General features: G+C 41.9%; 1 protein-coding gene across 1 annotated transcript in view; it reads right to left on the reverse strand.

The window, feature by feature from the left end:
• Positions 1–23,151, reverse strand: part of RASEF (RAS and EF-hand domain containing) — an 82,564-nt gene that overhangs the window by 22,242 nt on the left and 37,171 nt on the right. The window contains exons 2-9 of the mRNA XM_028122321.2: positions 20,379–20,525; positions 16,965–17,055; positions 10,446–10,541; positions 7,682–7,759; positions 5,265–5,380; positions 3,259–3,327; positions 1,593–1,677; positions 591–679 (exon numbers count right to left, since the gene is read on the reverse strand). Of these exons, the coding sequence (XP_027978122.1) occupies positions 591–679; positions 1,593–1,677; positions 3,259–3,327; positions 5,265–5,380; positions 7,682–7,759; positions 10,446–10,541; positions 16,965–17,055; positions 20,379–20,525 (771 nt within the window). The remainder of the gene's footprint in view (positions 1–590; positions 680–1,592; positions 1,678–3,258; positions 3,328–5,264; positions 5,381–7,681; positions 7,760–10,445; positions 10,542–16,964; positions 17,056–20,378; positions 20,526–23,151) is intronic.

Genomic DNA, 23,151 nt, shown 5'->3' on the forward strand with positions numbered 1-23,151 from the left:
ATCTTTCAGTCCTTGTCGCTAGATCTCAAGTTACGGCAGGACCAATATATCCTTCATTTGATTCAAAATAGAGCTAAATTCTCACTTCTGTTAAGCCTCTCTGACTCCTTCAATACAACAGCTCACAAACATCTACTAGTCATATTTCTATTTGTTTTGAAAGTTTCCCTGTCCTCGAACACAGCTTACATAATACTATGCTGAGCTATTAAACATCTGCAGATCATGCCAAGAGTCTCAACATCATATCCCGCATATATGGCAACATCCTACACTATAGTTTTGCTTGTTTCCCTGTAAGAGTTCTCACAGAGTTCACTTCTGAGGAACAAGACGTAACGAGGGAATGAGGTCAGGGGAAGCATACGTAAAATCAAGTCATAACAATGTCTTAAGGAAATCACTTTGCCCTCTCTGAAACATTTCTACTTTGAATGTTTATATGTTTCAGAAAATTAAAATAACATAGTAGAAAATTGAAATTAGTGCCCAAAGTAGATTCTACTGTTTTAATTCACCTCTAAGGAAATTTACTTTCCTTTTCACTCTGATCCAGAATTCAAACGAAAAGTAAGTAGGTGTTCCCATACCTGTCATAGCCCAGAGGATGAGGAGAATGACCATCAAATTTGGGACTGCTTCTAGAAATTGTATTCCCTGGTGATATATTATTTATGCGCTGTAATACACAAAATATATAAGCAACATTTGGTTACTCCATATTTATACATAACACATATACACATATACATATATATAGCACACTAATTAACTTCTAATGTAATTAAAAGTTTGGTATCCTACATGAGCAAATGTGAGCACAGACACCAAGGTAACTGCCCATAGTACTCTCTCCTCATTGTGTCTTAGATCCAAACACCACTGCATAAGCCATAAAGGGGTATCCTGGTTCCCCACATTGGCCAGGACCCTGCAATACCAACTTCTTTGGATTTATCTCTTCTCAAACTATAATTTGGCTCAGTGACTGACTTGTCCATACTTAAAGCTATGGCAAAGGAACCCCAAACTCGAAGCTGACCCCCAAAAGTGGGAGAAGAGGATTTCTGGCACATGTAGTCTGGGGAAGTTCCTCAAAATTCCAAGAGGGGCTTAGCTTGTTTCTGTAGCAGGGTTTTAAATCCAAGGACTCCACTCTGATCATCTCACGACCATAAAGAATACTCAGTGTGTCTAAGTGCACTCCTCAGCCAGAAGCACCTTCTCGCTCCTCTGAAATGGGAAGTATTTCTTCCTACTTCCATGAGATTTCCCAATTTTTCTTATATCACTGCTATCTGTGCACATCCTAACTCCCTACACTAAACTATAAACTCCTCCAGGACCCAGGTCACACCTTATATGTCTTTCTCTGGTTTCCCTGAACAGCTAACAGAGAGTTGGTGAACATCTAGGCATTTATTTCTGCAGAGGGGTGGCATATTCTTTAATTTGGGAAAATATTGCCTCCTCTTATTAAATGAAATAGTTTCTCATTATTGTAAGCTCCCCCTTTAAGAAAATACATGATCTTCATCAAAATACTCTACTACAAGAAAGAACAAAATGTATTATAAAATTCTACTGCATACCAAAGATCTGTTGAACTTGCTGTAACTGTTTTCAAGGGCACTCCTAAGGCCATCATTACTGTCATGTAACTTCCGGTTAGCTGTTCTACAGAGCAAATAAACAAACAAACACATAAGGAAAGTTGGGGTAAAAGCCACTTTCTTTGCAGGCTGTGAAGTTCAGAACACGGAATTACTTACCACCTCTTGCAATTTTCTACCACTTCCCTTCAAACCTCATTAACCAAGATCATAATTCATTACTAGAACTATAACTTAATTGAGGGATCCCCTCTCTTTTAAAGGTCTCCAGGCATTTCAGGAATTAGCTATACTCTTGGAACCCACTGTTCCCTCAGGTAGCTTCAAGGTACGAACAGGTTTCCTGCGGGTCTCTGCTTCCTAAATGCCTGGCCCCAGCTGGCCCCATGTGTTGCTGCTCTCTGTCCCCCTGCACGTGTCCCAGCCAGGCGTGGAAGCCATGTGTTATGTCACACTTCTTTCTCCTGGCTACTCCCACATCTTCCTTGTGGCCTGATACTGTCCACCAGGGTACCGATGAAAGGTTCTGATGTTGACTCTAGGTTCAAACCCCATGCAGGCATGTACTTTCCATATCATTGATGGGAGTCATCTGACCTGTCAGAGCCTCAGCAACCTCTTCTACAAATGGAGGACAATGCCACCTGAGAGTGGCGCATCTTTCCATCCTTCAGATCTCAGCTCAGTTGTTGTATCTGCCAGAACACTTCCTGGACCTTCCTGGGTAGGAGGAATCTCTGTACTATATGCCCCAGCAGGTATGCCCCTTCCCTCTGTCCCACTTCTCCTTTGGCATTTTATGTTTATTTCTATAATTAGTGATCAGTTTCCATCTTCTTCCCCTAGATGAGCCCCATAAAGAGACTTTTTTTTTCTTTTCTTTTTACCTGCCGCTCTATCCTCAGCTCCTGGCATACCTGACCTGTAGAAGTTGCTGAATGAAAACGTGCTGGATGAATGAATAACTGAATGAGCAGGATTATTGTAATATGTCAACTCTGTAACTGCCACCGGTGAGACTTAACAGGCATGGTGAAAACAAACTTGCCAAGCCTGACCTTACTTCTTTGGGAGGACAAACCAGAAGAACGTCCATGAGTAAAATAGAGCGTGGGAGTAGAGGAGGGGGAGGGTTTGTGGAGAAGGCTCTCAGAGGCTGGAATTATGCCAACACGGGTGTGAAGTTGACAGAGCAGGTATAATATTTCCAGTAGGGTTTAAAAAAAAAAAAAAAACTAAGAAAAATAGCCGTCTCACCAAGAACAATACATTGGGCAAGAACGATCGCGTGTGTCCAGTGCTGTGACGTGAGCTAACAGGAGATTCCTGACAGCCTCCTGGCGTGCTGGGCTGTAGAGACAGCCGCTGAGGTCAGAGCCGAGTCTTTATGGAGGTATAATAACATCTCACCTGACTTGCGAGGACTTTGAGAGAATCAGACTCTAGTCCCTGGATTTGAATAGTTTATTTAGGATTAAAAGCAGGAGAAAGCCAAGTGCTGAATGCACCACAGTGAGAAGAAACATGCACGGACCTGCAAACCCAGTCTTGAGAATAAGGCAACTCGTGTGACATGGGGCATGTGTCTTATTCACAAAACATCAGGAAAATGTAAATGTAATGAGCGTTTTATATGAGAACTTACTGGAGTATTTCAATTTGCCTCTCAAGACTATTTCGATCTTCTGTGTACTCTCGGATTATTTCCAGATCCCTGCAAAACCATATTTTATGTTTGAACGAGAATTAGGTATCCAGTCCTGCCTTACACCTACCCTCCCAGACCCCCTTTCACCTTCCTCAAAGACCTGTGTCCTTGGCCACGGTCTTCTATCTCCCGGGGCTCCCACTGAGTCCCTCTGTGCCTTCAGCAGCCCCACACGCCTGCACACCACCCCCCCCGCCACTTCCTGTGCGAGGTCCTGCTCTCCCTCCCAAACCCAGCTCTGCTCCTCACAGGACGTCTTGACCCTTCACCTTCTGCTAAGCCCCCTCTCCCCAGGGACTCATTGTCAGTCCCTTCAGTGCAGCGTGCTCTCTCCCCTCCGACCCTTCCCTGCTCCTTCCCTGCCTCACACAATCCTAACCCAGCTATTTTCCTCCTTCCTGGTGATTCCTTCTCCTCTCCCCACCTGGCCCTCCCTGCCTCACCCTAAACCACAGAGGAGTCCACAGGACCGGCTTTCTCCGTCTGCCATAAACCCATGCGCAGCGATTCCTGCTGCTTTATTACAAAGCCCTGGTCTCCTCCCTATAACGTCCCCTGAGAACACTAGCCACTCACCACCAGCCCCTATTCCGCCTCAGCCCCATTTCTAAGCAGACAAACCAAAGACTCTCAGGCTCTCAACTGTTATCTACAATAACCTGTCTGCTCACTCTCTTGATGATAAAGCTAAGAGGTTCCCAACTGATGATAGGAATTTAAGTTTCTTAGCCAAAAATGCTGGGCCCTTCCATTATAACCTTAAACTAGCTTTTAAATTTTTAAATTTTGTTTAACTTTTACTTTGCCATTCAAAATACTTTTTCCTGTCCAGAGGTCTGACCACTGTTCCCCAAACCAGTCTTGTATCTGTCTCTCTGTTCTTGCCTCTGCCTTGCTTACTGCCTCACCTGGAACAGCTCTGAGACTCTCTTCTCCCCTCTGAAATGGGGAGACTAAAAGTCCCTATCTCACAGGGTATTCTGTGGATCATAAGAGTTGATGCTAGGAAAGTTCTACGCACATTACCCCTGCCCCCCGCTTGACCAACACAAATCAGCTCCTCCCAAGCCAACCTCAAGCGTCTCCTCTTTAATGAAGCTCTTCACTGCTCCTGAATCAAAAGGACACTATCTACCATCACATGACAAAGGACCCAACCTGCGCCACTGCTGCTGGGATTGTTTCTGACACTGCTGAGCTCCTACATGAACTCCATAACCCTTCAGCTTTGTAACTTTCTCCACAAATCTGAAGTTCTCACAGAGCAGAGATCACATCTTTGCTTATATATATATATATTTATTTCACACTCATAACTCCTTCTGTAGCTCAGGAACCTGTATACAGTAAGTACTTAAATGTTTCACTGCTGACCATTACAGGACCTTAATTGTGATTAAAGTTTACAAGCAAACAAAACAAAAAGCATATTTTTCCCAAGTGTACGTTTATACACACACGCACACACACACACACGTGTATGTATGTATTTTGTAGGCATATATATCCATATATGCATTTACATGCAAATATGTGAATGTAAATACCTTTATAAATATCCATATATATATATTCAAGTATTTATATAGGTATTTGCATATATACATAAATGCATGCCTGCATGTGTGCACTTCAATTAGCACTGATTCCCGACACTTTAGGTATATTCTTCTGTTCCTAGTAATTCAAACATCTATTAAGCCCTGCACTCTCCAAAGCAGTCAATAATTAAACTAATTAGTATTTTTTGTAAAAAAAAATTTAAAACACAAAAATGACCAGGAAATAGGACACTGAAAGTGGTATCTTTGGAAAGCAAAGAACATACCAGCAAGGTCAATAAATAACCCTTTATGATTACGTAGCTGACTTCATTCACACAGATGGTCATCTGAATAAACATTCCAAAGTTTCATACCTTTCTGAAATGCAAAGTTTCATACCTTTCTGAATTCAGAGTCTGATCGGCATAATCACTTTTCAAAGCATCTAATTCACTCTGAAGAAAGGCTATGTTTGTCTGTGCTTCTAAAAGATCTTTCTTAACTTTCTGATTTTCCTGGAGAAAAGGAACAGCACAGGCCATTAGATTTGGGGCATCTTCCACCCAGGAGAGTCAAGTGTAGCAGAACCTCGCACCCCAAACCTGTATCTCCATAGTTCTTCAAATCTTGGTGTTCAAAGAACTAGTTACCAATTCAAGGTGATTTGAAATTATCATAAAGTATTAAAGTCGCAAAAAGCTAAATCCTTGAAGTTGTTCTCTTTTTTAATGTTTGACATTTGGTGCCAAAAAACACCAGTCAAGACATGATCATGACATATTTTAACATGTTACTGGCAAATTAACTCAGATCAAATATGTAAACATCTGTTTTACTCAATGAGAGCTATGAATCTACTGAAAATATTCTGTGGAATTAATAGTACCTATCACCAGGCAGACCGGCTAGTTTTTACAATAAATCCTATCACCTAACATCTGTAAGTTTTGTGCTTAAAATAAACTAGTGTAGTTTTAAAAATGTCTATGTTTTTCTAAAAACAGAAAACAAAAAAGCATTGGAGGCTTCTGGTGCAAAATGATGGACTGAGCACTCTTCTTTCCCTTTGGAGACCCCATTCACATGAAATGCCAAATAACATGAAATAAACCAATACAAGTTACAAGAACGCAAGAAGGGCCCCCCAACAGTCAAATGAATTAAATACATTTATGGAAGATGGAAACTGGGTGGAAATGTGCTGACAAAAGAGAAGAGAGCAGGAGCACAGGAGGTCTGGAAGAGGCATGGGGGAAGACTGTACTATAGAGCAAAGGAGGCAATTAGCCAGGCAGAACCCCCAAACAGTCAGAAATGGGGCTTAAAAACAGAGGTTAAATTTGTGTATTAAGGAACAGGGCCACCAGCCCCAGGCCATCCCCTCTAATACTCACAAAGAATAGCAGATAGAGTCGATTCCCAAGGCTGTAAGACAGGGCTTGTCTTTTTAAAGAGAACTGAATTGGTTGCCTGGGTGGCGCTGTCAGTTAAGCATCCAACTCCTGGTTTGGGCTCAAGTCCTGATCTCAGGGTCATGAGACAGAGCCCCACTCAGGCTCTGTGCTCAGCATGGAGTCTGTTTCAGATTCTCTGCCTCTCCCTCTGCCCTCACTTGCTCTCTCTCTTTCAAACAAATAAATAAAATCTTAAAAAAAAAAAAAATAGAAAAAGAACCGAATGATCCCTATACGGTGCGCTGAGGCTTCTCTCTGAATATCCATATCCCACTCCTTCTGGTCATCAGGGGTCCCCCGGCCTGACAGCCAGCTTCACACACACAGCTCCTAGGAAGACACTCTCTCAGGGAGGAGGCCCCGAGGTAAACAGATCTATTTATCTAGCTGCACAGGAATCCTACACCAGCTACCTAAAATGCTCGGAAATTCCAGGATGACATATGGGTAGTGAGTTTAAAAAACTATTGGTCCAGTAAGAACAGAAATTTTGTAGACTCCAGAATTAACATTTTCAAGGAGAAAAAACAAATTCCATGCTTTGGGAAGAATTTAAAAGAAAAAAAAAAGTTGGAAGGCATCAGTGGATGATATCCTGAGGATGCCAGAGTTTCTTTTTACAAGAAACCAAAAACTCAACCAGGAAATGCAAGAAAAATAAGCAATTCTACAAGAAAGTCATGATCCAAATACAGAGCCAACTAAGAAGTGGCAGAATCTGGAACTCCAACTTGACCATGAGGCTGGGCACCTTCTCTTCTGAGTGGTGCGGGGATAATATAATGACTGGAGAGAAAGAAACACACTTATAGCACAGCTGGCTCACTTCTGGGCTCTGCAATGAGAATATTTAGAGTCCTAATAAAGGAAATGTTCACTAGTGGCTTTAAACTTCTAGAGTCCTCCTACAAACAAAATAAAGACAACTTAATGATGATGAAAAAACAGATGCAAATGCTGACAACCTGGCAACAGAAAGACCAAAGATCGGGTCATCAAGGTGGGAAATGGGCAGAAAGAGGAACGCTGGAGGAAGAAAAGGGCAATTATAACCTCATCTCACAAAGCCAGGGACACAGACCAGAGCTGAAGTTGCAGGAATGCAGGGTTAACTATGTGAAGTGCAAGGGCCATGCCGTCATTGCTTTGAGTAAGAAATAAATAAAAGCATTCACAATAGGTGGGGTATCCTTGAGGGTAAAAGCCTGAATAACACCTTTGGTCAAAGGTACGTCAAAGGTTTCTCTAACTGCAGTACTAATTTCTCTCCATCCCCAGAACACTGATAAACAGCATGATTATGTCAGTTATGTTAGTAATTGAAGAGGAAATGTATTTCTGTAAATGAAAGGTGATTCTTACCATTGATAAATCATAAATTTGCTTTTTTAATGCAGCCACATCTTCTTTTTGACTTACGTGTTTCGACTGTTCTTCTAGCTGAAAGAGCAAATAAAGGCTGTGCATTTACAAACTCACTTTGGATTGATTCAGTTAAGTTTATGAGTATCCTTGAATATACAGATATGGGAATTCTAAAAGTCTTCAATTTTCAACATTTTACAACTTTGTAAATCATTAAGCTACATATAATCCATGAGGATTTGAAAATTTGCTTTCAATAATTTAAGCATTTAAAAAGGGGGTTTTATCGCTTAATGAATTTCTTTCGAAACAACTGAAAAGTCCTTTTGGGAAACCATTCAACTATTAAGTGATTTAATTTTGCCCTTTCAGTTATGTTGCCTATGAGTCTGGACCTTTATATTCTCCTAGAAATTTATCTGCGCTTAACGCTTTCTATCCTGTATTATAATTATTTATGAATGCCTTACTTCTCCTACCAGAGTCTAAGATTTTTAACAGCAGAGTTAGTGTCAGATTCACCTGTTTTCTTCACAGTGACTCCAGTAAATGCTTATTAAAATAACTGAAATCAATAACATTTAAGTGTGATAGGAAGCTAGTGACATACACACACAATTCTCTATGAATATATACCGGAGCTTTGCTTTCTGGTTGACTTGTTAGTATTACCAGACTTTAAACCAGCTCAGGAGATCTCTAACATGGGCAACAAAAATGTCTTTTTGTTTCCTGACAGTCCCTGAGAACGGTGAGAATCCGTGGGTTTCCATTAACTGAGTAGTTATGCACTGACCAAAATGAATGCTGTATTTCATCAATTCTAAGTCAAAGCCTAAGTAATCTGATGCTGGATTTTCTTCATCTTACCAGATGCGTCAACTAAAGGTTTTCACACACTGAGGTCATGACTGCCACGTGGCTGACTCTGAGAAGAGCCCTTGATTTTTTCAGATGCATGCTAATTTCAGAGAAAAAAAAACTAGAGGGAAAAAACTAGTTCCTCAGAATCCATGGCATAGGGTAATGGCAGTCATAGCAATTTGTAAACTTTTCCAGTTTAAGCCTTTAACATTCCCTCACGTAAATCACCATCTGTTCTCTCGCAGAACAAGCCTCCCGAGCCAGCAGGAAGTCTGGTACAAGTGAGAAAGTACAAACTGGGTAGCAAGACAACTCCATGGCTTATGAGCTCTGTGACTCGAGAACTCAGTGTCCTCAGCTGTAAAAGCAGGAGACTTAACCTATCCTCAGAAAACGTTTGAGAATTAAATTTAAAAATTATGAAAAAGAGCTGAAGAAACTATAAAATCAGTAACATCTCAGCGATTATGGTTAAGCAGGACAGTCAATTATTAATCCCATTTTACAAATGAGAAACGAAATGGTAAAATAATGAAGCCAATTGTCCCAGGTACAGCGGGAAGAAAGTAGCATCGTCTCGATGAGAACTCCGGTCCCATCACTTCTGACTCTCACTGTTCAGGGCCTATGTGGTCGTCATCATATGCCTCACCGTGGCAAGAAATTTTGCATCTTTTCTGCCTAACTTGCTTCTAGCCTAAAGATGTGGGAAGACAGGAAAATAACTGAGAACCGGGGTTAGGACAATCTGTGACTCTGGCATCAACAAGGGACTAGTCCGTTCAAATTCTGCAATTCAAGTATCTTATGTCTCGTCTAATGGCCTCTGTCAATTAGAGAAAAGGTTGACAGTGATAATTTCCTAAGAAGGTTACTGGGGATATTTTTAATAATCCCAGAGGTTTGAATTGCAATAGTCTACAAAATACAGCTAATCGTGCCTTAATCTCACTGAATATAAACATTGGAGACAGCATTAAAGGTTATCACATGAACAACCAGAGAAGCAAAGTGATGTGCCCAAAGTCACAATGCCACTTTCAAGGATGATTCTTTTTTAAGTATCTATTTTCAGTTTAGCCAAGGTATTTCCACTCATTATAGAGACGATCCACATGCAAGAGGTGGATCCAGTACCACGCAGCAGAGAGCCCGTGCCGGCCGGGAGAGCCAATGTGACGCATCTCTTCCCAAACTCTGCACTCAGTCATGTCAACTTGGTAGCTTGAAATTGTTAATGGTGAGAGCATTAACACCGTGGAAATCAGCAAATATTGCAGATTCCTCCCTGACCCCCTTCCCCCTCCAGAGCCCATTGTTAAGTAGCTACCAGCATACCACTGGGTGAAACACACCCTACTCATTAGAAACCAAACACAGCAAAGGCCAAACCCAATCAAACTTTTGCTCACATTTCAGCAAGTTCTCTCCCACCTCCTGCTGATCAGGGGTCCCCTAGATCTGGAACTTTCTGCATAGAAGAAGAGCATTTACTTCATTTAATAAATATTCACTGAATACTGACCATGTACCTTGCGGTTAGCTGGGGGCAAGGATACAGGCACACGTGACCAGTAAAGACAGGATCCCTCTGTCATGAGCAGAGCTGAACATGTGGGCATTGAGGGCACCTGAGGAAGGAAAACTAGGGTTTGATGGACAACTGTTCAAGGGGTCAGAAATATTTATTAGACCTGTGCAGAAGATAGGTTGCCCTTGAAACGGAAAAGAAAATCAGGGACCTTTAAAAATCCATCTTTCCAGGGAGCCCAGTTTGACTCTGAAATCTGATTCCAAATGCTGCTTTAATATGATTCCCAATGCCTTTAGTTGCTAATAACTTAAACACACTCATACACCAAGGCTCTTCCTAGAAGCCTCGCTGCCACAAACATACCTTTTTGAGTTTCTTTATTGTCACCTGTAGATCCCCTACTTCTGTTTCATACTGACGTCTGAGGTCACTGAGGGCTTCCTCAGCCTTACGTTTTTCCTAAAAAAAAAAAAAAAGATTGTACTGATTTAAACAGTTTCTTCAAAGCCCCACAGAGCAAGAAATGTTTTGTGTCAAAGTAAGGCTGATCCCCAGTCTCCCACACAGGGAGGGCAAGAAGGGATGGCGGAAGTAAACCAAATGACTTTGGAGGTACAGCTCTTTTGGAATTGAAACCTGCGGAAGTGAAAGCCGACATGCACACATCACCTGGAGAGACGCCTCTAAGACTATTACTCATGTTGTGACAGGAGGCCAGGGCACATCTATTAACTAGTTTAAGTAGTTATTGCTGTTATTAATTAAAAGATATGGCAAGAGCCAAGGGCCCAAGTGCTTGCCTGAACCCTATCATGTCATCAGGGCCCAGGAAGGTCCGGTGGGTTTGTCTTTTCCAAGAGCTTACACCTTTACCTGAATTCAAATCACATCACCTGCAAATTTCTATGCTAAGTGCTTCCACATGGGCTGGTTCTTCTCAAATGTGTCCTGCCTGGATCAGTGAATGGCAAGGGGCACCCCAGGAGGTCAGGGGCTGCAGGTCCCAGGAGCCCAGACATCTTTAAATGTCCTTTTTCTCTTCGCAAAGTATGGAACTTTGTGCCCTATGTTTAGTATTCAAATAAATTATGTTAAAAGCCAGTGAAATTGAGTGTGCAGCTATCCCGATAGCCTACTATATACCAACAGACCTGAGCACAGGGGGACAGAGCAGGAGCAAGGCAGACAAATGTGCATGCCGGTGGGGGAAGACAGGAGGTAAAGACGATCTCAGGAAGTAATACAGGGAGAAACTGACAGGGAGATGTGACAGGAACTGAGTTAGACAGGGGTAAGGTAAGGCCTCTCTGCAGGGGAGACATGACCCCTGTCTGAACACCTGCCTGAGTTACGGGGTCTTGCGACCCACTTACTGGCTGTCTAGTAAATGAAGGCTACTTGGAGCCTTCATTTCCTTATTGGATTAATGTGAGGATTATATTAAATTACCCAAGTAAATTAAATAATCCATATAAATTAAATAATCCATGTAAATTAAATATTCTATGCTTAGGAGGAAATGTGTAGGAAAAGAGTAACATCTTCACTCATGGTAACCTTTTTTAAGCACATCTCTTGACTTTGTCCAGCTCTACAGGTGAGGCAGCAAATGTTGCCACTTCACAGGTGGATGAAGACGGGAAGCCTCCCAATGAGGCACTACCTCGGACAGCCTTCCTGGCATTGAAGTGGACCCTGATGTAACTAGGCAAGTCTTCTCACTAAATCCAGGGCCACAACCCTAAACAACTTTTATGGTTTAAAAATATTTTATTCAGAGCTCAATAAAGGAAATTATCACCATGTAGCTCTTTCCATTCCCAACCTGTCAAGATGCCAAGAGATCGGGTAGGGGGTCACTACAGTAACTTAGGTAGATGGTAGTGGTTCACACCAACTCATCACAAACTTCCAGGAAAGTGAAAGGGAGGGAAGCTTTCCCAAATCATTCTATGAGACCAGCACTGGCCTGATTACAAAAACCTAACACATTAAGAGAAAACCACAAACCAGTATCTTTTATGAGTATGGATGCAAAAATAATAAACAAAATTTAGCAAAATGAATTCAACAAGATTCAAAAATGAAAATACATCATAAATAAATGAGGTTTATCCCCAGAGTACAAGTGTATTTTAATACTTGAAAATCAATGTAATTCACCACATTGATGTTCTAAAAAAGAAAAAAGCCATGGTCATTTCAAAAGATACAGAAAAACATCTGATGAAATCCAACATTCCATTCCTAATTAAAGCAACTCTTAGCCAACCAGGAACATGCGCAAAATTCAATAAAGGGCTTCTATGAACAGCATGCCATCAACATCATACTTCTTGTTGAGAGAGAAATTACAGACGAGGATGTCTGCTCTCCCTTTTCTTGTTCTAACCAGTGCAATAAGGAGAGAAAAATAAAGTGATCATTCACGCCAGAAAGAGAGAAGTAAAGCTGTTCTTTATTCATAGATTACATACCATTTACCTAGAAAATCTGATGGAATCTACCACAAAAGCTGCTGAGTGTGAACAATGTAAACAAATAAGATAGGGCATAAGATCTATATGTAAAAATCAAGTGTATTTCTATATATTCACAATGGACAACCAGAAATTGAAAGTTTTAACAACACTGTTTAGAGTAGCATTAAAATATCAAATAGTTAGGAAGAATCTGAGGAAAGATTTATAAGATCTTTATGTTGTATACTACAGAACATTGCTAAGAGAAATTAAAGAAGACCTAAATAAATGAAGAATACACCCAGTTTATGGATCAAATTATTCATTACTGTTAAGATGCCACTTCTCCCCAAATTGATCTATAAATGCAATGAAACCAAATCAACCCCCCAGAATGTTTGGGTTTTTGTTTTTTTGTTTTTGTTTTTAAGAAACTGACAAGCTGAATCTATGGAAATTAAAGGATCTAAAATAGCCAAGACAATTTTGAAAAACAACAAAGTTCTTTCAACCTAAATGTGAGACAGGAGTCCATCAAAATCCTAAAGGAGAACACAACAGCAACCTCTTCGACCTCAGCGGCAGCAACTTCTTCACAGAAACATCGCCAAAGGCAAGGGAAGCAAGGGCAAAAATGAACTACTGGGACTTCATCAGGATAAAAAGCTTTTGCACAGCAAAGGAAACAGTCAACAAAACCAAAAGACAACCAACAGAATGGGAGAAGATATTTGCAAATGACATATCAGATAAAGGGCTAGTATCCAAAATCTATAAAGAACTTATCAAATTCAACGCCCAAAGAACAAATAATCCAATCAAGAAATAGGCAGAAGACACGAACAGACATTTCTGCAAAGAAGACATCCAAATGGCCAACAGACACACGAAAAAGTGCTCAACTTCACTCGGCATCAGGGAAATCCAAATCAAAACCTCAATGAGATACCACCTCACACCCGTCAGAATGGCTAAAATTAACAAGTCAGGAAACAACAGATGTTGGCGAGGATGCAGAGAAAGGGGAACCCTCCTACACCGTTGGTGGGAATGCAAGCTGGTGCAGCCACTCTGGAAAACAGTATGGAGGTTCCTCAAACAGTTGAAAATAGAGCTACCCTATGATCCAGCAATTGCACTACTGGGTATTTACCCCAAAGATACAAATGTAGTGATCTGAAGGGGTACGTGCACTCCGATGTTTACAGCAGCAACGTCCACGATAGCCAAACTATGGAAGAGCCAAGATGTCCATCGACAGAAAAATGGATAAAGAAGATGTGGTCTATATATACAATGGAATATTATGCAGCCATCAAAAGGAATGAAATCTTGCCATTTGCAACGATGTGGATGGAACTGGAGGGTGTTATGCTGAGCGAAATAAGTCAATCAGAGAAAGACATGTATCATATGACCTCACTGATATGAGGAATTCTTAATCTCAGGAAACAAACTGAGGGTTGCTGGAGTGGTGGGGGGTGGGAGGGACGGGGTGGCTGGGTGATAGACATTGGGGAGGGTATGTGCTATGGTGAGTGCTGTGAAGTGTGCAAGACTGTTGAATCACAGATCTGTACCTCTGAAGCAAATAATGCATTATATGTTAAAAAAAAAAAAGGAAAGAAGAAGACAGCAGGAGGGGAAGAATGAAGGGGGGGAAATCGGAGGAGGGAGACGAACCATGAGAGATGATGGACTCTGAGAAACAAACTGAGGGTTCTAGAAGGGAGGGGGTAGGGGGATGTGTTAGCCTGGTGATGGGTACTAAAGAGGGCACATATTGAATGGAGCACTGGGTGTTATACGCAAACAATGAATCACGGAACACTACATCAAAAACTAATGATGTAATGTAATGTATGGTGATTAACATAATAAAATTTTTAAAAAAGAAAAGAAAAACAACAAAGTTGAACTAATATTACGTGATTTCAAGACTTATTATAAAACAATAGTCACCAAAACAATGTAATATTGGCATAAAGTAATCAATGGAACAAACCAGAGAGCCCAGAAATAAAGCCACACAAATACAGTAAACCAATTTGGGACAAAGTGCAAAGGCAATTCAATGGAGAACAAACAGTCTTTTCAACAAACAGTGCTAGAACAACTGGATATCCGCTTGCAAAATAATATGAACTTCGATCCATATCTTGCAAAAATGGATCCTAAATGTAAAATCTAAAACAAATAAAACTTACAGAAGGAAACAGCAGAAAAATCTTTGTGACCTTGGATTAGGCAAAGATTCCTTAGATGCCAAAAAGCCTGATCCATTAAAGAAAAATTGACAAATTGGACTTCATCAAAATGAAAACTTTCTACTCTTCAAAATACACTGTTAGGAGACTGAAAAGACAAGTCACAGTGTGGAAGAGAATTTTAAAAACAGAATATATAAAGAGCTCTCAAAACTCCCTAACAGGGGCGCCTGGGTGGCGTAGTCGATTAAGCATCTGACTCTTGGTTTTGGCTCAGGTCATGATCTCAAGGTCGTCAGGCTCTGTGTGGAGTTGGCTTGAGATTCTCTCCCCTCTCCCTTTGTCCCTCTTGCTCAATTGCTCAATTGCGTGCGTGCTCTCTCTCTAAAATAAATAAATCAATCTTAAAAAAACCTGTATTTAAAACAAAACAAACAAAAAAAACCCTTCCATAACAAGAAAACTACCTAATTTTTAAAGTGAACAAAAGATGTTAACAGATATTTCACCAAAGAAGATACCCAGTGGTTTCCTAGCAAGGAGGGCAGAGGAGGGAGGAAGGGAGGCATGCGGAAGGGGCCTGAGGAAACCTAGACAGTGGACTGATCCACCCATGGTGTTGGCTGTGGTGGGGGTTTCACGGTGCATGGGTCCACCCAGCGTTACCATCTTCGATACTGTAAACCTGTGCAGCTCCTTGAATGTCAATTCTACTTCACACCTAAAATACTTACCCGGAGCAATGGAGTAACACTGTAGGTACAACAGGAGTCAAGGTCAGGAAGAGCTGAATAAGGCCAGAGGACTGCGAGGGAGCATTAAGGGGAGATTTTCTCTGCGCTTGGCAGAGTTGGGGAACACGGGAAGGAGGGGCAAAGAAAACAGATGGAGCGAAGTAAGAGGGACGATCATGCCGGACCAGTGCTGCGCAGCCAAGAGTCGCAGGGAGCCGAGCAGAGCCAGATGTTATAACGAGCCGCACGTGAAGTTACAAGGGGAGGGAGCCCCGGTCAGGGCTCCAACACCAACCACAGGCCTGCTCCTCATGTACTTGGTCGGAAGAAGTGGTGGGACTGATGGCAGCAGAGCACGTGTGCCTGGTAAGTGTACGACGAAGGAAGGAGCGCACAGATTAAATGGATGGAGAGGGGAAAAGGGCAGAAAAGAGTCTATGATATTCCTGTTTCTCGACTACAACAAATGGAGTGCTCACAGGAGAATGGGCTCTCCACTGCACTAACGCAGGCCCATGGACTCCGAGCCACTCACTCTGTTGAATATGACCTCCAAACAGTTACTAAACTGGTCATTAAGAGGTAAGACGACAAAGAGACCCGAAGTCATATATGTAACAAAGCGGTCTGAGGCAAAGGATCTGGAAGGACACGAAGCACGAAGAGCAACAGAAAAGAGCAAGCCGGCCACAGCCATGGTGCCAGGCACTCATACACATCACCAGGCTGGACCTCCGTGAAGCAGGTTGGTGGCATTACCCCATTCTAAAAATGGTACCACAAAGGTCAGAGGTCCGGTTATTTTCCCAGGACCACCTGCCCAGGCAAAGGCAGAGCCAGGAAGCACACTAAAGGCCTATCAGATGTCAATGCTCGGGCCCTTCTCACTCCATCCTGCTGCCTCTCAGATGCAACAGGACAAATGAATAGAAAACGTCCACCCGAACATTAGCCTTCACCCAGCTATAGTTTATAAGGAAAACAGACAAGTATTGCTTCTACAGAAATCATTGAAGGTAACAACTTTCAACCGTAAGAGTTCCTTCAGTGATGAATAAAGTACATTCCATTATAAAACACTGAAGTTCACAGAGAGAATTTTAATTTCCCGGCAATCTAGAAATTTAAAGTTGGCAGTGGACATGGTCAGGGAGACTGTGGCATAAAAGCTGAGCCACCCTCCTCTACCCAAGGGGGGCTCTGCCTTCCTCCTCGGGCCTCAGCTCCCATGGCACCCCCACAAAGAGGCCCCTGACCTCCCGACCTCTTCTCCCCACGGCTGTCGACCACACTTGCTCTTCACTCATAGCTACTGAAATTATCTACTTTATTTGATTATTTATTATCTCTCTCCTTAATCTCCCCCCGAAACCACAACCACCAAAAATGCCCTCATTGAGAGCCCCTGCCCAGTGGCCGGTCTGTAAAAGGCACTCCATCAGGATTCGCAGAAAGAATGGGCCAATCCCACAAACTCACATCTTTCCGCGTCTTGTGTTCTGCTGCCTGAATCCTCTGATCCATCTCCTCCTCCAGCTCACTCAACTGCAGGGCTGCCTTGTCCTGGGCTCTGAAATGTAAGAGGACGCACACCTTTTCACTGCAGAGACAGCTTCAACCTCATCTATTGCAAGCCCTATTTTACAGATGAGGAGAAACACACCATTTAAAATAATAGTCCCTGTTCCTTCCACATAATAAGACAGGATTGGCACTTTGACCATTTGGCTGTAAAATAACATTAAAACTAGATATTTAGTAAATGGTATAAATTAGACAAAATAGTATTAAACTAGATTGTGGCAAAGAACAGCTAAAGATATCAAAATCACTGGGAAGCTCTCAATAAATTCTGAAAATCCTTTTTGCTCCCATGACTGAGCGACAATCCTGGACAAAAAAAAAAAAAAAAAAGAACCCCATGGCAAACAGATCTTTAGATAGAATTCCGAAATGTTATCATACAAAACACACAATGTTATATGCTACAGTTAGAAAGGGGGGAAAGAAATCTCAAAAATTATTTCTAATCAGTTCCCTAAAGTTCTAGAATAAAAATACAGTATTTACATTGTAGAAAAATTCTGTTTCTTTTACTAATGTCATCCCTAAATCACCTCTCTATAGAGGCAGAGCACACTGATTTGCCAAAAAGTTAGAAATGGGAACGTTTCATTGAGGAGAGTTCTGGGATAGTTTTCCTGAGCAATTGGCTAGTATAGAGACATCTGTCACTTTACAATGGTGGAGGCTGCAGATTAAACCCTAAAAAAAGTATTTTTAGTATTTTTTTTGTTCTCTCTCTGCTGTACATCTATCTAAATTTTCTCATACATACGTCTTGCCTATTCAACTAGATGACAAGAGACTTGAAAGCAGCCACCACGGGATTTGGAGGGTCAATGACACACTGCCAATAAAAAGTAGAGAACAGGACCTAAACAGAAGACCTCCTGTCTTCCGATTTGATGGCTTCTGAGACACCATCTTATCTCCTGCTTTCTACTTGCTGACTCCCTTGTAACAGTCTGTGCATACATTACTTTAATTCCTATATAAAGTTCCAAATGAGTCCTGAGGGGTGGGGAGAAGGCTCCAAAATAAAATTTTGAGTGACTTACTACTATTTTCCGCTTGTGTTTTCTTCATCCTTACCTGACAGCCTGCCCGAAGGGATGTCAACCTCGTTTGGAAAGTTAGCTATTTCTGGTTCATTTATAAGCACTTGCTATCTGAAATCTAGGAATTACATATCTCCACAGCAAGTTTGTTTTGTTGGTCTACTCTGGGACTGTAAAATAGCCAAGTCCGTTCTCTCCCTATGACCATTTTTCCGACCGCTCCTTCATGACATCCAGGACTGTTCCTGAATGTGTTCTTCCTGCCTTCCTCACTCCTGAACAATGGTTTTTTTGTTTTGTTTTGGTTTGGTTTTTTTGGTAAGTCAGGGTAGTCTATGATGCCACCATGTTTGCCCCAGCAACTCCTAACCCCTAGTGAAATGTCTGGTGCGAGGAAGACTGTCCACTCTAACCCAATCCAGACATTCGGACCATCCTTCAGGTGCAAGCACAGAGCGAAAAGCTAGAGACCCACCCCCATCCAAAATCCCAGGTGAGGGTGGATGGTCCTCCGCTAAGAACATAAGAGAACTTCACAGTCATCACGGAAGCACGTCAGCGAGGTCTCTGACAGCTGGGACAGAGCCTGACTTTGGCTCCCACCCTGACCACAAAGCAGCAGGAAGGAGACAAGCAGGGCATGGCTCAGTACAGGTAACACACTCACTCCACGGGGGTGCACAGCAGCTTGGCTGGTGATGAGAACATGAGGAATGCCATTCTTTTTTCCCTTGTGGGTTTACATGGTACTATCCTTAAAGGTCACATATATATGTGTGTGTGTGGGTGTGTGTGTGTGTATGGAAGTTTGTCTGTTTTAACAGGTATTCCTGGACACTTCAAAAACGCAACATGTGTGTCTGTGAATCACCCCCAGTTTACAGAATCTGGAGTTCATAGGACCCTACTATCCTACTGAAAGCCCCTAGCAGACAAACTTGAAGGAAAATTTCAGAGTCGGGAACTGAAAATGTTCTTAAGAAACTCCCTGTGAATAGCTCCACTCTTGCATGACTCCAGAACTATAAAAAGTCCTATGAAGCATCGTTTTAAAACACTCCTATATTTTAATTCCCTTCACTTAAACTCCAAAAGGTTAACTAGATAGTCTGATCATCATTTGGAAGGAAAGAATAAAGAGAGGAGTACCCTCTCCCCTCCCCCTTGCAGATGGGGTGCATCCTATCAAAGGGGCCTTCACAAGTTCTGGGTAGAGACCAGCAGGATGCACCACACATTCAGAGATCTGGTGAAACAGATGGCAGCGAGAAGCATCTTTGGGGCAGAACAGCCGGGAATTACAGCAAACAAAACGCTCTCTTTCCCACTAATGCCGAAGGACTGTGGTCCTTCCGGGGAGCAAAAAGGCTGATGTTTGGACTGTAACACATGTAAACTCTTCCTCTGCACTGGGCTGCTGGTAAAGCCAGTAAGATATCGATGTGAACCAGCCATGGCTTATACAAACCGTATGACAGTACAGGTTTCAAGCTTTTTGGCTTCCAGTTCAGGCTGGGTGAGGAAGGCCAGAGACAGGAAGGCCCACCACTGAACACCCACCATGTGGTTGGTCTGGTGCGGGGGTTTCCACCCAGCACATCATCTCCTGTGCCTCCACACCCTGAGAACGTGAATATTTACAGTCTCATTCTGCAGATACAGAAACCTGCCCGAAGTCACACACCTGTCCATCACAAGGCCAGGCTTCAAGTACAGTCCTGTCCACCTCTCTGGAAAAGAAGTTTCCTGTATGTTTCAAGTGGCTGGATATAAGATAACAAACCTCTTTGAACTGTTCTGTAGGGAATCACTGGTCTTGAAAAGTTTATAGGATAGGATCACAGTGACCTACTGATGGACTGCTGGCTGCCCCTACAGAGTACTGCCCGACTCAGCTTTTCTCGTGCTGGTTCAGTTTAGGAAGCTCCAGATGCCCGAGGTTCGGGAAGTCCATCCACATCATAACATGATCGTGCAGTTCAGTCCACGTGCCACCTGGACACAGAGCCAGTTGAAGTAACCCACGTGCCACTGAGAAAGGAAGGGCTTCGGGCACCCGGGTGGCTCAGTCGGTTAAGCATCCAACTCTTGATTTCAGCTCAGGTCATGATCTCAGGGTCATGAGATCGAGCCCCGTGTTGGACTCCATGCTCGCATATGAGCCTGCTTAAGATTCTCTCTCCCTCTGTCCCTCCCCTCACCCCCACTCAACTCACATTCTCTCTCTCTCTCTAAAAAAAAAAAAAAAGAAAGACAGTAAGGGCTTCAATACCTCTTCACTGCAATGGCCAGGTTTTCCATTTCTGTGCTCTGCAGTTTGATCTCGCGGATAAAGTTCCTTATAACGTGTTCGTACGGCTGAATTAGTCTTGGCTCCACAAGGTTGATGTTTAGATACAAGGTACTAACTTGCTCTTTTCTGCCAAGAAAACAAAAACAAAAAAACCCCTAAAATTAAAAGCTAAATTAAACCAAGTAAAAAATAAAAAGGCAAATTTTCAGAATACTTTTAGGAATGAGACATATAAGAATGAAGAAAAGAGAAAACAATACTAGAAGGACCAGAAGCAGTCAGAGATGCTGTGGCATTATTCTCTGTATTATTTTTAAAATGTAACAGCAAGTTTATTTTTTCCCAGATTTATTGAGGCATTACTGATAAATAAAAACTGTATATATTTAGGTTTCCAAGTCATGATTTAGTGTTAGAAGATGTAGACTGGTGAGGGAAGAGAAATGCATAGGGAGGGATTGACAGGTAGGGGCATTCTTTGTTATTACTGTAGGATTTTTTTAAAAGAAAGGTAAATAGGGGGCATCTGGTTGGCTCAGTCAGTACAAGAGTTCCAGCTGCACTTTGGACATGGAGAGAAAGAGAAAGAAAGGAAGGAAGGAAGGAAGGAAGGAAGGAAGGAAGGAAGGAAGGAAGGAAGGAAGGAAGGAAGGAAGGAAGGAAAGAAAGAAAGAAAAAGAAAAGAGAAGAAAGAAAAGAGAAGAAAGAAAGTAGAAATAGAAATAGAAATAGAAAATGAAAAAAGAAAGGTAACAAGACGTACAGAAAAACATTAGGTAACCATTAAACTGATGAATAACATGTTCCACCAATCCTTAATAAGACATATTTCAGCCTTTGATCATAAGAGTGAATGTACCTATTATTTTATAGTCAAAAATTACTTCATATAAATTCACATTTATATGTGACAATCCTCATACTTGTCATTATTAACTTTTATTAAAAGACATATATTCCAGAGTCGTTTCAAAAGAAAAACTGGGCAGCTGAGCTCCTGGAGGACAAAGGTGTGAGTCAGTGGGGTTAGCAGTACTACCGACTCAAGTTCAGTGGCTGACACGCTAAGTGTACAGAGAGGAGACTCTGTGAAGACATGGGAAGGTAGCCATCGAAAAGCCAAGGAGACAGGCCTCATTAAGAACCAACTCCACGGGTGCCTTGACCTGAGACTTCTGGCCTCAGAACTGTATGAAAATAAATTTCAGTTGTTTAAGCCACCAGTCTGGTATTTGTTACTAGAAATTCCTAGGCAACCACAGCAAACAATAAAAGGCCCAATGTCCCACAGTGACTGAGTGACAGAGCTGAGATTCCACCCCACTCTGATGTCACAGACCACATGATCCGCCATAACATTATTTTGCTCCCCAATTGTGTTAAAGCATCTGAACCGTGGCAGAAGAAATGGGATTCAAAATTAATTCACAGAACTATGAAACACTGCAAAATGTGAGGTATATATTAATCTAGAGGCTTAGTTAGGCATGGCCTCAAGGTGTGTCCATGAGCTATAAACTCCCCCAGGTTTGCGCTTAAAAATAAACTGCTCAGTCTGTGCAGAGGCCAATTATGATTGAAAAGAACTGCTCAAGTGAAATATTATTAATAAAGCTGCAGGATTAAGTCACTTTATTTGATATAAGACGCAGGAAGTGGCCACCATCCTTCCCATCAGAGCTGAGTACAAACACTAGTCGCAAGAGTGAGCCGTATTTACTAGAGCAATAAACAAAACAAAACAAAACTACTCTTAGATTGTCCCATGCAACTTCAATGCATAACAGGATCATTAATTTCTTTGCCTTTCGTCAGTTACTGATCACCAGCAGGATACAAAACATAAAAACTTTCTCCTTTACAGGAATCTGCCTGTCAGAGATGGCCATTAAGATACTGTCACCTAGAGTCCTTGCTTATTGGCCAACAGCACAATAAAATGCTCACAAGTAGAGATCAGCAGCTTTCCTGACTTTCTGCAAATTTCAAAAATAAGAAAGAAACAATGATTTGTAAATTTTTTTGCTGGTCTTGACATTATAAAGAATTTCAGAAATGGTTTACAGTGCAATATACAAACAAATAAATTATGGAAAATATCTGCATTAGCAGAAAATATGTGATATGGTTAACCACTGTGCTACAGGCTAGCTGAATAGTCATCTATCCTGCCTCTTATTACAGGGCACACAGGGAGAAATGACTTCCAGGAACTGCAGGCAGGAAGACTAGAGTCATGTGACTAGTTCTGGTCAATGGAACGGGAACAGAAATGCTGTGTTGGCCACTTCCACGCTTGTCCCCAAAAATCCTTTGTAAGATCCTCAGCTTCTATTCATTCGTATTCTCCCTCTCTCTGTCTCTCTCTTTCTCTGTCTCTCTCTCTCTCAGCATCTCTCCCTCCAACCCCCTTCCCTCTCTCTCTTCCTGCTCCTTCCCTACCTCCCTCCATCTCTCTTCCTCATCCCCACACCTGAAGTGAAGAACTCCAATATGGCGAAGCCATGGGATAGAATGCGCTTGGCTTCCTGAATCACCACACTGAGCTTAACTGCTCAGCGGGCCGCCTGACCACTTCAATCTGAATGACACACAAGAAAAATGTTTGTATTTTGTAAAGCCACTAGGACTTGGAACTTTGTTACAGTCAGTTTGAACTTAAAAGGTTGGCAAAAAGTTTCCTATTTTTTTTTATTATCCTCATCCAGATTAAATTACTTCCTCATCTTTTTCCTTGATAGCTTTATATTAA

This window comes from Eumetopias jubatus, unplaced genomic scaffold (assembly GCF_037043125.1).
Source record: "Eumetopias jubatus isolate StellerSeaLion01/CBP00866 unplaced genomic scaffold, mEumJub1_p1.0 scaffold_15, whole genome shotgun sequence".
In the NCBI taxonomy this organism is placed as follows: domain Eukaryota; kingdom Metazoa; phylum Chordata; class Mammalia; order Carnivora; family Otariidae; genus Eumetopias; species Eumetopias jubatus.